The 14,128-nt window shown below is 35.0% G+C and overlaps 1 protein-coding gene across 1 annotated transcript in view; it reads right to left on the reverse strand.

Annotated features, from left to right (window-relative positions):
• LOC147405848 (SNF1-related protein kinase catalytic subunit alpha KIN10-like) overlaps positions 1 to 13,345 on the reverse strand; it is a 37,855-nt gene extending 24,510 nt beyond the window's left edge. The window contains exons 1-6 of the mRNA XM_086433709.1: positions 13,193 to 13,345; positions 5,249 to 5,442; positions 3,077 to 3,261; positions 2,769 to 2,951; positions 2,385 to 2,516; positions 8 to 193 (exon numbers count right to left, since the gene is read on the reverse strand). Of these exons, the coding sequence (XP_086289835.1) occupies positions 8 to 193; positions 2,385 to 2,516; positions 2,769 to 2,951; positions 3,077 to 3,261; positions 5,249 to 5,438 (876 nt within the window). The 5' untranslated portion in view covers positions 5,439 to 5,442; positions 13,193 to 13,345. The remainder of the gene's footprint in view (positions 1 to 7; positions 194 to 2,384; positions 2,517 to 2,768; positions 2,952 to 3,076; positions 3,262 to 5,248; positions 5,443 to 13,192) is intronic.
• Between the last annotated feature and the right edge of the window lie 783 nt (positions 13,346 to 14,128).

A 14,128-nucleotide genomic window follows, 5' to 3' on the forward strand; every position in this document is an offset into this window, starting at 1 on the left:
ACAAAACCTTTTTCGCCTGTTGCAATGTATCTGGTGGAGGCACGGCCAAATAACGGGGAAGATGAGCTTGAAACCACGGGTGCTGACGGATCTCAGGAATAGTCATTCGCTTCATAGGGTCAACCTTAAGCATCCTTGGGATTATATCCCTTGCTCCAGTTGATAAATGACTTGGAAGAGTATATATTCCACCCTGAAGGACTAAGTGATGTAAATATGATGCAAAATAATTTCTATATACACGAAAGGAAGATGACTTTACATGAAAATTTTCCAATCTATGCATTACAGAGAGTAATCATCCTCAACAAAATGAATGCGAGAACACATGGCTTACATGCATGAACCACCCATATGAAGGATTCGTCATAGGAGAGATCTCCAAAATCATTTCTTTTACCCAATTTTGGATCGTGAAAATAGGAATGTTAGCAACCAAAAACTAAAATGTATTGCACATATGCAACAAGAACAAGAACAACAAAGCCTTATTGCAAAGAGTTGGAATCAGCTAAAGGTATCTTGTTCCTCCATTTCAAGTCTTTTCTTACAGAAAGTGAGTTCATATTTCTTCTATCTAGGGTAACCGGCCTTCATTGAACATGCCCAAACCAACTTAGTCGACTTTAAGTTTATCTCTTATTGGAGCTGCAACTACATTTTCTTCAATGCATTCATTTATAATCTAACGTTTCCTAGACTTTCCATCTATCTCGACATCCTTATCTTTGCTAAACTTAGTTTATTAATATGATGCTTCTTGACTGCCTAGCATTTAGCTGCATAAAGCATAGCTAGTCTTACTGCTGGCTTATAAAATGTGTTACACAGATGCAATGCAGAAAAAGACAATGCAATAATTTATTCTTAAGAATGACTTTCACAGACACCATACACTAATGTACCAATCTCCAAAACTCTCCTTTTCTCGGTCAAGATCTGTCTAAGAGATCCATTTGGCTCCAAAGCAACTCTTGGAATGTACAATGAAGAATCCATGGAGATCATTTGAATCCAAAGATGGGTCAGATGACATTTTGGGAGAGGAATTGGAATCAACAAAACAGACCAAATTGCAAGAGCTTTTGATATGCAAATCAGAGAGGATTAAGAATTGTTTGAATCCATCACTCATGTGTTATGCGCTGAGTTCTAGATGCCTAGTCTAAAACTAATCCATGGAGATTAGGACGGCAAGATATCGACTTCTTTCCCAGATATTGGAAAACAGAAAAAAGTAGGAGCAAAGGCTTTGCATTTAGATAACTGAATCTTGGGAACGATTTCAGAACTCAGGAATTGATGTCAAAGGATTCAAGAAAAATGGGTTTCTCATGAACACCTCCTTGATAGAGCTCCTAAAAAATTGAATTGATATACTCAACTGTGACTTTGCATTGAGAACTGAGGTCCAGCTAGGTACCTAAAGATCTAACAAGTAGGGAAGAAAAACAGAAGAAGCATCCCATGTTTACTTTGTACTTGTAGTAGTTTTGTACTACCACCTTCTGTAACTCATGGCTGCTTTTAAAACTTCAAAGAAGGGAACAATGAGCTTGGAACTGAAGGTGCAAATCAATAACAAATGAAAGCAATCAATTGGCTCCACGCCTAAAATTCGTTGTTGTCTCTTTTCAAGAGTTGGGATCCTTCTCTGTTCCCAGATGGTCCCATTTGATGACTGAGGAGGTGTAAAGAGGAACAGAATTGAATGTCTACTATCATGTTTCACAACTTATGTTTGCACCTAATACAAACTACTTATCTGTTTATTCTTATTGTGAATCACCAGCTGAGATTTGAGAAAAGAGAAGTGGTTACCTGAATTCCCAAAAGAAAGAAATCTGTTTCAATATTTGCAAATGGAGTTGTATTTGTTGCATACATGATGTATAAGAGGGAAATTTATCTTTGAAAGGACAGCTCGAACCATTTGAGAGTTTTGTAAATGATGATGTAACAGTAGGGTAGGAGAAACTTTGTTGGACCTAGAGGGGAGAATTTGTAAGGGTGTAGTAGTTTGGGTTCTGCTACAAAATCACTCTTCCTTCAATTCAAGCTGTGGTTTTCAAGAAAAAATTTCTTGCCTTTTTACTGCATTGCATCTGTGCAAAGCATTAAATGTATTGCTAACAAAGATTTTTTTATGGAAGAAATCGCAAAAAAGATTCATTGATGTTATGTTTCTGCTTATCTGCCCAATATATTTTTAGTCATGAAGTTCTTCTAGAAAAGACGCATGGAATAGTGGGTTCCAACCCAATGCATGGAAAAAAAGTTTCCTAAATATTCTGTTCATACATGATAACTACCATGAATGATACCCAAGACATAGATTGAGTCAATCTGATATATCAGAAACCAAAGTAGCCAGAATGAAATACCTTAATTTTCTTGAACAGGTTGGGAATGTTTTCATCATCAAAGGGAAGGGTACCACACAGAAGAGCATATAAGATAACACCACAGCTCCAAATGTCTACCTCAGATCCAGCATATAATCTACCAGATATCACCTGCACAAGAAGTTATAGGTCTTAACTTTGGAGCTTCAAAGGTTAGCCCTAGATAGCATCTTACAACTTATTTTGTATTCTCCAATATATTGAGCAAGATTTCTAAAGAGAGCTTCTACTAACACACCAACTTTTACTAATTACACCCCAAGATATGTGCTATTCTGTGGTGATTTACATATGAATTGGGGTGGGATTAGCAAAGGTTGGTGCGGCAATAGAAGCTCTCTTTCTAAATTTTAATGTTACTACCTCGGGAGCAGCATAATTTGGGCTTCCACAGCTTGTCTTCAGAAAATGGCCATCCCGCATGATATTGCTCAAACCAAAATCAGCAATCTTCACATTGCACTTTGAATCCAAAAGCAAGTTTTCTGGCTTTAGGTCCCGATGAACCACCATGTTTCTGTGACAATACTCCACACCAGAAATAATCTGTTTCCAGACAATGGATCCTATTACATTCAACTTACAGAAGAACTAGGAAGTAATCTCTTTAATTCATCTCTGAACATAAACATCACAGAGAAATGTTATAAACAAGAGAATAAACTCTCTACCTGCTGAAAAAAGTTCCGGGCTTCATCCTCCTGTAACCTACCCTTCTCTACAATGTAATCAAATAACTCTCCAGACTTCACATACTCCATCACAACATAGATATCTGTCGGCGTTTCTATAACCTCATAAAGCCGTATGATATGAGGATGCATGAACAATCTCAATATTTTGATTTCCCGTCTCACTGAAAGATATCAAGCACATTAATCTATCATAATCGTTCCAAGTACAAGTCGAAAGGGAAATCTAAAATTTAAATTAGTCACAGCTCCAAGGAATAAGTCGCTTGGTATATGTTGTTTGCATACAACATTGTATTGGTTCACGAGACAACAGAAGAGGTACATGCAAAACTAGGTTTATGAAAGGATATGCCTTGAAATCCAAGATTTTAAGTGGATTGGGAAAAAATAGGTTATATGGTGTTCAATTTTTGTAAGAAAACACATTGAAATGATTAGGTAGTTAAGATTGATGGCTATGCGATACCTCATATATAGAAGTGAGCAATGAAGAGAATGTTGATCATAGAAATATTATAGGGCAGCTTTAAGTGAAGATGTGCTTCTATAGTGTTATGTGGTCAATCCCTACTATTCAAACTAAAGGGAAAAAATTTGGTAAGACACTATAACCTTGTAAAGTTTTAGAATGAGCCAATGAAGACCATTGAAAATTTTCATTATTTCTCATCTTTTTTTTTTTCTCATCTCACTACAAGATATCAAGCACATCAACCTATCATAATCATCCCAAGTGCAAGTCTTAAGGAAATGGTAAATTCAATCTTCTCACAGTTCCATGACGAAAGTCTTGGTGCATGTGGTCTCAAATGATGTTGTATTGGTTGACGAAACGACAAAGGAATAGATGTAAAACAAAAATTATGGGACAATACCTTGAAATCGAATTGCTTTACAGTAAATTGGACTAAAACAGAGTACTTGGTGTAAACTTATGTAAGGTCATGCATTCAAATAATGACATAGTTAAGATTGATGGGCTAAACGAGACGTTATACATAACAAGGGAGTGATGGACGATGATCACACCCATAGAATTAACGCAGGTTGGCTTAAGTGAAGATGTGCTTCTAGAATGCTATATGGAGTTGAGTGAAGATGTACTTTTAGAGAATGCTATACAATTGATGCATACTGGTAAAAAAAAGGAGGGGGGAGGGGGGGGGGTATTTTATAAGATGGTAATAAGGTCAGCTATTTTATGGAGCAAATGTTGGGCAATCAAAAAAATCATAGGTAAATAGAACCATACTATAGTACAACTTTTCAATGTCTAAATATTCAGTTCATTACAATGTAATTTTAATTTTTAAGGTCAAATGGTGAAAATTATTGAGTTTGTCATGTCAAACGGAAGGGGGGTGGCAGAAATGACATGAATGGGGATGGTAAGAAAGAAATGAATATGCTTGGCTCAAGATATGGCTAAAGATAGGGTTGAACAATGGAAGAGGATTCATGTTGCAGACCCCAATATTTGGGGTGACTAGTAGATGAGTAAAAATCTTATAGTAGAGGATGAGGATTTTATGATTTGATCTCTACCAATGTTAGCTGTTGCACTGACAGCCCAAAGCACAGGACAGAAACATAGTGTATGCATTTTGTGCAAAAAAAAATTATGAAATATTTAGTGAATCGTGATCTGTTGTTTCAAGCTTAAGCTAGGTGGAGATGTGGATCTAGATAAAACAGAATAAAGGGAAAAGATTTCCATATACCTAACCCCAAGGGAGGACTAGTGACAATGCTGATTTAAAGAATTCATTCAGTTACCAATCAAAAAAAAAAAAGAATTCATTCAGTTTAAAAACAATGTGCAATACTAAGAGAACAGAAGAGACCCTTTAAAGTCATGAAGATGAATGACATAGGTTTGATTTTTCAAGTAAAAGGACACCATAACTTTAATATATTTTTTTGTATAACAAAATGACGAAATGTGTACAAGGGAAAAAATGAAAAAAAATAAAAAAGGGAAAATGAATGAATCATCCAAAATTGTGGCTAAATAATGGTTTCCCATGTTGACAATAAAAGCATGAGCCTTCGAACTTAAGAGCTTATTTTTGTATTACGGCATAAAAAAATTGTATAATGTATAATTTGTAATATAAACAGGTCCTTATTTAGGCCTATAGTTAGTACCTTTTTCTTCCATATCCATGTTCTTTATCTTACGACGGTTAAGGATTTTGATAGCGACCTTGTGACCTGTCAGTGCATGTTCTGCAATTTTCACCTTACCAAACGAACCTATGCCTAGAGTCTTCCCGAGTTTATAATTTTGAAGAAATGAATCCACACCATTGACTCCTTTGCTACCTGGTCCATCCATTTTCCTGTCGTAAAAACATCGTAACAGACATTTTTAGAGTAATAATATTTGGAAAAAAAACAAAACATGTGTGAGAAAAACTCGTATCTGGAAGGGTGGATGTCAACTCTTTTTTTCATGGATGAAGATAATAAATTAAGAGAACAGGGGTCGACCTTTACCTTCCGGAAGATTACAATAGGCAAAAGGAAAAAAAGTAAAAGAAACAATAAACCAAAGAAAAAACTACCTCCACCAAGGGGCTAACAGAAGTGTTGCACTGACAACAAAATCAGTCCCAATGGAACAAGAAATACATCCTCAAATGAAAACACTTTGTTATGTTCTCTGTGAAAAGCTATTATCTTGCGTATTGTTAGGTTTCCATTTGTATAAGAAGATTTTTATTTTAGAATGATTAAGTGAGCTTATTTTGAATTTAAAAGTTGCTGATTATTGGTAGGCTTTGCAGCGTGCAATGTTCCAATCAATCCCTCTTTGATGATGTGACTCCATCAAATTCCATGCTTTTTTGAAGTGGTAAGATCATTCCACATCTCAATCTCTCTTTTTCTCTACTTATTTTTTATCTATTTTTCCTCCAACCAAATCCACAAACTTGCTGCCTAGCATCAATATGCATGTTTACATGCAACGTATTAGATTTCAATTTCAATGTCTATTTCGGTCATCTTGAAAATCAAAATATTTCGTGGAATATTTTGACCAGTGTGGATATCAATACAATTTTCAAGGAAATGATGAAAATATTATGAAAGGATAGAAAGGAGAGGAAGTTTTCATTGAGGTGAAAGAAATGATAAAAATACACAAATTCACTATTTTGGAGTTTGTTCTTTCTTCGATAGGACCCTTCAAATGGAAATAAATAAAAAAGCTAATGCATTCCCTCACTAAGAGGAGTGGGAGTGGGACACATATCAAAAATCGGGATTGGGACTGGGACACATATATCAAAATCGAGTGTAATAAACAGTAACATGAATGATGGAAATGGAGATTAGTAACATTTAGCTACACAGTGGCATAAGTATCTAAGAGTCTAAAACCTAAAATATGCTATTTCAAATGAAAATAATCATATCACATAACTACAAATACTGTACCACTTTCTTGAATGAACAAACTATTATGTACAATACTATCACATTATTATAATCTATATAAAAGGAAAGACATTCTCACATTATATCATACATATTTGTTATCCTTTAAATATGTATGAATAAGTTACAAATATATCTAACTTTTTTTTTGACAAGTAATATGTTTAACTTATTAGTGCATGAATGATTATATGTGTGTACTGAAAATCAATGACTCGTGGATGGTGGGTGAGGAGGAGGTGTGTGAGGGGGTGGTGCAATTCTATAACAACCTATATACGGAGGAGCATGAGGCCAGACCAACATTAGTTTCTTTACATTTTGATAGCATCGCCTTAAAACAACAAAGGTGGCTTGAAAGACCGATCGAGGCAGATGAGGTGTAGGGAGTGGTGAGTGGTTTGGCCAGTGATAAGGCCCCAGGTCCGGATGGTTTCTCCCTAGGTTTCTTCAAAGCTTGTTGGGGGACTGTTAGAGATGATTTGATGACGACTATCGAGGATTTCTATAGGGAAGGTTTCTTAGATCTAGGTTCAAACTGTACCTTCCTAGCTTTGATCTCTAAAGTTTTGGGCATGGAAGACATAACGGATCTTAAACCTATCAGTCTGGTGAGTTCAATTTATATAATCATCTCCAAGGTCTTGGCATCTAGATTTAAGACAGTGTTAAGTACTATCATTGGGTCGGCCCAAGGAACTTTTGTAACAGGGAGACAGATTCTAGACGGGCTTCTCATAGCAAATGAATGCATTGATTCGTGTAGAAAAGCGAAAATTCCAGGACTAGTCTGTAAAGTTAATTTGGAGAAAGCCTATGATCATGTGAACTGGAATCTGGTGAAGTATCTTTTGAGGAGGGTGGGCTTCGGTAAGAGGTGGGTTCGATGGATCATGAAGTGCATTTCCACTCCTACGTTCTCAATCTTGATTAATGGATCTCCAACTGGGTTTTTTCAGAAGCTCAAGGGGAACCCGTCAAGGAGATCCGTTGTCCCCTTTTTTGTTTGTGATAGTCGTGGAGGTTTTGGGAAGGATGTTGTCTAAGGCGGTGATTGAACGGGAACTTATAAGTTTTACTACTGTTGTGAGTGGCCACATGATCTCACATCTTCAGTTTGCAGATAATACTTTAATATTTTTGGATCATTCGCCGAGACAATTGAATTTCTTAAGCGGCATTCTTGGGTGTTTTGAGGTAATCTCTGACATTCCGGTTAATTTTTGAAAGAGCAAGCTATTTGTAGTTGGTGAAGAAGAAGGGGTAGAGGTAGCAGTGGCATTGATTGGGTTCTAGATGGGGGTCCTTCCATCCACGTACTTGCGACTACCTTTGGGAATGGGTTATACAAGCAAAGACATCTGGGAGCCGGTGATTGAAAGAATGAGGAAGAAATTAAGCATTTAGAAAACTAAACTTTTATCAAAAGGAGGGAGGATTACTCCCATTAAAAGTGTGTTAGCAAGTATCCCGATCTACACATTTTCGCTCTTTTCTTTTCCAAGGAGAGTGGAAATGCAATTAGAAAGAATCTGTCGAAAGTTTTTGTGGCATGGCAAAGACGGCTTGAAAAAACATCACTGGGTAAATTGGAGCAAGTTATGTTTGCCTAAGAAGAACGGGGGTTTGGGTATCAGTAATTTTGGATCGATGAATTCGACTTTGTTAGGGAAATGGCTTTGGAGGTTTGGGGAGGAGGGGGAAAGCCTTTGGAGGAAAGTAATCGTCGACAAATACGGAGTGAAAGGAAATGGGTGGAAGAGTGGTCCAGCAAGAAGCACAATGGAATGTGGTGTGTGGAAGGGTATTCTCAAAAGACTTCAGTTTTTTAAGAAGAAAGTGAAATACAAGGTTGGGAGTGCGACTAAGGTGAGATTTTGGGAGGACTGGTGATGTGGGAGTGGTCCCCTTAGGGACTTATTCCCGGATATTTATGTTTTGTCTTTGAAAAAGAATCAGGTCATCTCGAATTTCAAGAATTTGAAAATGGCATGGTAAACTAGGACTTTGGGTTTAGAAGAACTTTCAATGATTGAGAGGTGGATATGTCAATGAGGCTAATCGTTGTGGTGGAGAATAGTTATATGCAAAACTCCTCGGAAGATAAGAGATTGTGAGAAGGTAATAGAGATGGGAGGTTCACAGTCAAATCTTTCTATGATGGTATTAGCCCTACTATTGGTACAATGTTCCCTCACTCTTTTGTTTGGGGTGGTAAGACACCTCCTAAGATATCTTTTTTCCTCTGGTTGGCGGCATTAGAGAAACTCGCAACGATGGATCAATTAATCAAAAGAGACTTTATCTCCCCGAATCAGTGTTATATGTGTGGTTCTCAGGCGGAAACAGTGGATCACATTTTCATTCATTGTCGGGTGGCTCACCACATTTGGTCACATTTTTTATCCTTATTCGGGATAGTGGGTAGTTTTTCTCGCTCCGTCAAGTTAGTTTTGAAAGTTTGGCTGTCGTGGGAGGTTCCTTCTTGTCTTTTAAGCGGATTCTTTGGTTCTTGGCTCCCTTTGCAATCTGTTGGGGTATTTGGAAACATCGTAATCGATGCATTTTTTAAAGGAAAGTTTCGACATTGGAAGGTCTAGTTTTTCTATTTTGGAATTCATGTTTTCTTAGAGCAAACTTTACGAGGAATTCAAAGGGGTCTTCTTTGAAGATTTTGTTAGGCGTTGGGATAGAGTGTGCTCTTTGTCGTGAGAGTATCTTTTGATCGTGCTTAGTTTGTCATTTTTCTTGTTGTGCTCTTTTTTGTTTTGTTCTTTTTCGTTGTTTTGGGTGGGTCTCCTCGACCCCCTTGCTTTCTCTTTTCAATAAAATTATCTTTATCGATCAAAAAAAAAATATTTCAGTTGAAGTTTAATACTTATCAAAATATTTCAACCGAAATCTCACATTTTATACCTAAAATTTGATTATTTCAATTGAAGTTCACTATTCACTGAAATATTCTATGAAATGAATAGTGCTCTTCACTGAAATATATACATAGACAAACTGCAACTTCAATGTTGGTGACATCCTCGTGAACTCAAAAAGAATTGCGACATTTCCACAGGCGGTGGTGCCCATGGCCTCTGAGTTGAAACTTGAGAATTTTAAAGTAGCAATTCAATTAGCTAGACCATACATGCAATGGGGCACTAGAACAATCAGATACCTTTTGGCTTTGATGGTTGCATAGCAGGCAAGTATGCAATACAGGTTAGTGTATGATTTAGGATGGGGAAAGAAATACAATGATCAAGGCTTCAATTGCATGGAAATACCCACAATTGAGCTTTTTCAGTCATTTTCCAAAATTTTACTATGGAAGGACTTCCTTGAGGAACTCTGATTGTTTTGGAGGAGATGTAGCAAAATTAGAACCACTTTCCTTACTTTAATTCCTAATTCTTGTTCTGTTTTTCATAGACAATATTTATTAATAGAAAGAAAAGGAGGTCGACAGACCTACACATATGAGAGGACCAAACAAAGAAAAACAAGGAAAACAGAAAAACAAGGCCAAAAAAATTAAAAAAATCACCCTACAAATCCTCTTTACAATGACATCCCACCTGAACAGGAAATCCTCAGAGAAAAAAACAGTAAACCAAAAGAAAAGAAAGCCTAAAGCATTGATGTTATTTCCTAGATCATTTTTTTTCCTTCAAACACATGAGTGTTCCTTTCTCTCCAAATGGCTCGACAAACCACAAAAGAAGTCGAGCACCAAAAATTAGTCCCCTCCGGAGGAAGACTAAGGACTGCCAAGAATAAAACAAGGACAATATAACAAAGGGAAGGCACCCTGACGATATTGAATAGAAATTAAAAGTGTGACCAACATTTATGTCTATACATAGCTGTTTATTTCTGGCATCAAATCGCCTTTAGGATTTAAAGCCTAAAGTTTTGTAGAGAAGTTTGGTTTCCAGCCTAAAAGATAAAACACAAAGTGACTAAATAAAATAGAAACCAAGGACAGGGCCCAAATTTGGTATACAATCAGTCAGACAAAATGGCAAAGGTATGATAATATAATCAAAAGAAAATAAGAAAAGTACTGGTAAAAATAGTATTGCTGAATCTAACAATTTACGATTTTGAATATTCATATTCTATCATATCCAATAATTTGAGTTAAAAATAAGGTTCCTTGTTTCCAATTTCAATGAATTATTTTCCTATTGAATTAGAATGTTCTCTTTCCTGATTGCATTTTTACAAAGCTAAGCAGTGCTTTATAATGCCCTAATCAACATTATCTCAAAAGCTTCTTATCCATTTGTCAAACTAAAAAATTAAAGCCAAGTAAAATTTAACGCCCAAGTTATACGACTACCAATTCTTGTAAATAGCATATATATATATATATTGATGGGCAAGCTGGACTTGAACCCACGACCTCAAAGTTACTTTGCAATGAGTCAAACCAACTGAACTATCAGTCATAAATAATAATAACCTATAATAAAAGAAAACAAATGTTGGGCGTTTTTGTTCTGGGATATTTATTAAATTTCATTTATGTCCTTTATCTTGTCAACGTGTCCATCTCACTGCACTCTTTCAAACAGATTACATGCCCCGTCTACATTTTGTGAATATTTGAGCCACCTCCTTATATTTTCAAATTGATGACATGTTGAACTTGGTCTTCTATTATATACTACTGGAAAATTACCTCAATGCTCTCATCATCATCATCTTTATTTGTTTTGATAGTCATCGCCATCACCATCAACATTGTTATCATCATCATCATCATTGTCCTCATTATCATCATCATCACTATCACCATCAACATCAATGTTCTTATCATCATCACTAGCACCATCATCGTCTCCAAGAGTTTGAAGATGATTGGGACAAAAAATCACGGGTTCTTAAGTCATTTATCATTGGTTTATAAGTGAAGAGTGAAGATCGAGGTCAAGGGGTACCATTTTAAAAATATAGAGGTATCTCAAATATTCACTGAAATATTGAGGGGCCCTTTTAAAAATATAGCACCAATGGCATGCATGTCAAAGCGTGTGTGTATTAAATTTCGACATATTTCCAGGAAATATATTGAAATATTTCCATTTCCAAAGGACAGACCCGAAATTTAACTAACAAATTCTTTTTGTAAAGATTTTGATGGAACTCACTATTCATTTCACGGAATAGTTTGATGAATGATAAGTTTCAATCAAAATAATCAAATTTTAGGTATAAAAAAGCATGATTTCAGGGGAAATATTAAGATGAAACATTCTATTTTGAAAGAAATATTGATAAAAACTTACAAATATAATAAAAATTATAAATAGCATATAGAAAGGACTTGTAAATTACATGATAATAATGTTTACTAATGAAACAATTGCACATAATATTCATTAATTAGGATAAATGAATTGTAATTATTCAGAAATCTATATCATCTTATTTTGATGTATTTTAGTATGTTCGTATAAGCATGCATACTATCATCTATGTTTTAATTAGTTAGAAACATAATTAATTTATTCATACATATTCAAAGGTAGAAAATAGAATAACAAGTGAATGCAAGACTTAATAGTTTCTCTATTTAAGCAAGTGTTTTGCATAGTATATAGTATATAGTTAATGTGACATTATTACTTTCATTTCCATGTAGAGTACTACTCTGTTTGTCATTGCCGTGCTCTCAAATACTTGTGCATACATATACAAGCATGTGGTTGATCTTCATTTCCACACTTCATATGGTTGTTTATTGTACTTTAATAACTTAATGAGAGTGTTTTAGCGCCTATGTTACCATTTTCCACTGTTCAAATATAAATTTTCTCAATATTTTTTTATCACTTCCACAATATTTCCATCATTTCCAAAAAATGTATTAATTTCCACATTGATTTTTTTTTCTTTTTTTTTCTCAGTATTAATTTCCACGTTGATTGAAATATTTCCATTTACATGCTGACCAAAATAGGCAAAAAAATCAAAATTTAATAAATGTGTGTATATATCGTTCTGAGGTGCTAGGTTTCCAAACCACAAAACGTCGACGAAGGGCTACCCAACAAAAAATTTCAACGTTTTGTGGTTTTGAAACCAAGCACCTCAGAACTCTATATACACACATTTATTAAATTTCGATTTTAAGAAATTTTGCAATCTTACAACATAAATGCAGTAAGATTTTGCAATCTTACAACTTTACAACATATATACACACATTCATTAAAAAGATTCTTGTACATCCAATATTTTACAATCTTACAACATAAATGCAGTACAATTATTTAAACCCTCTAAAAATAGATTCAATTGCTACAGAACCATATAGACACACATTTATTAAATTTTGATGTTAAGAAATTTTGCAATCTTACAACATAAATGCAGTACGATTTTGCAATCTTACAACTTTACAATAAAAAAGACTCTTGTACTTCCACCATTTTACAATCTTACAACATAAATGCAGTACGATTATCTTAAACCCTATAAAATTAGATTCAATTGCTACAGAACATCGAAGTTTCTCAGATGATGAGGGCAAAAGAGGGTTCAATGTTCGAATCCAGCACCATTTGCATCAGAATTACCAACAACTAGCAAGTCACCAAAGATCTGAGAAATAGAAAACGAATAAGAACAGAGAGAGAGGCTTACAGGAGAAGAACAGATACTTATCGACGAATCTGGCGAGAACAAAAGTTCCCCAAATTCCAACGCCCACAAAAGAGTATTTTTAGGGATTGAGAATTACAAATTTTCAGTCTCTCTCCCTCTCCCTCTCCCTCTCCCGTCTCAACATCTCCACTATTTGGGCCACGTGACTAAAAACAACCCATTTCATTGATCTTATAGAGCTGCTATTGGCACCCCAACTTTTACTTATTACACCTCAATTTAGAAGAAAAAAAATTGAATTCTTATTTCGTGCGCTGAATATAACGAAATTCCAAGTCCGATACACGATTTATTTTAATACCCAAAGTTTTATAGGTGAGATCGTCATTTTTATCAGCAAGTTCGCTCGGTGAACATGTTTTTGGAATTAAAATGAACAGCACAGCGGAATCAAAATTTTTGCAAAAGTTGCATTTTGGAAAAAAACATTTAAAAATAAATTAATTATTGAGAATAAGTAAAAGTTGGGGTGCCAATAGAAACTCTCCCTCTCTGTGTTTTTTTTTCCTTGATTACATATCGAATTTGTTAGATCTAGGATTTTATATGTGCTTAATCATAAAACAACTGTTGAGATTGTTTGGATGTTATAATGCTTTCTAAAGTGAGATATTTCCCAAAATGTTTGCAAGTTACGAAATTTTTTTGGTTCCAATATACTTTTCATTTTCATTTCCAAAACATGTTCCGATTAATTTGATGTTTTTATAATCAACGAATTTGTTGATAAATTACCAATCAATGATGTGTTTTAATCTTTAAATAGGGTGTGATAAATAATTTAAGAAAGTGGGGGTATTATAAGTAAATGTTTGGGTGTCAGTCATAGGCACCCCATCTTAGATGTGTCAATATTGGCACCCCAACTATCACTTATTACATCCCAATTAAAATTTAAAAAAATAAATAAGTCAA

Source organism: Akebia trifoliata, chromosome 3 (assembly GCF_017979445.1).
Source record: "Akebia trifoliata isolate Shusen 1 chromosome 3, ASM1797944v1, whole genome shotgun sequence".
Lineage (NCBI taxonomy): Eukaryota > Viridiplantae > Streptophyta > Magnoliopsida > Ranunculales > Lardizabalaceae > Akebia > Akebia trifoliata.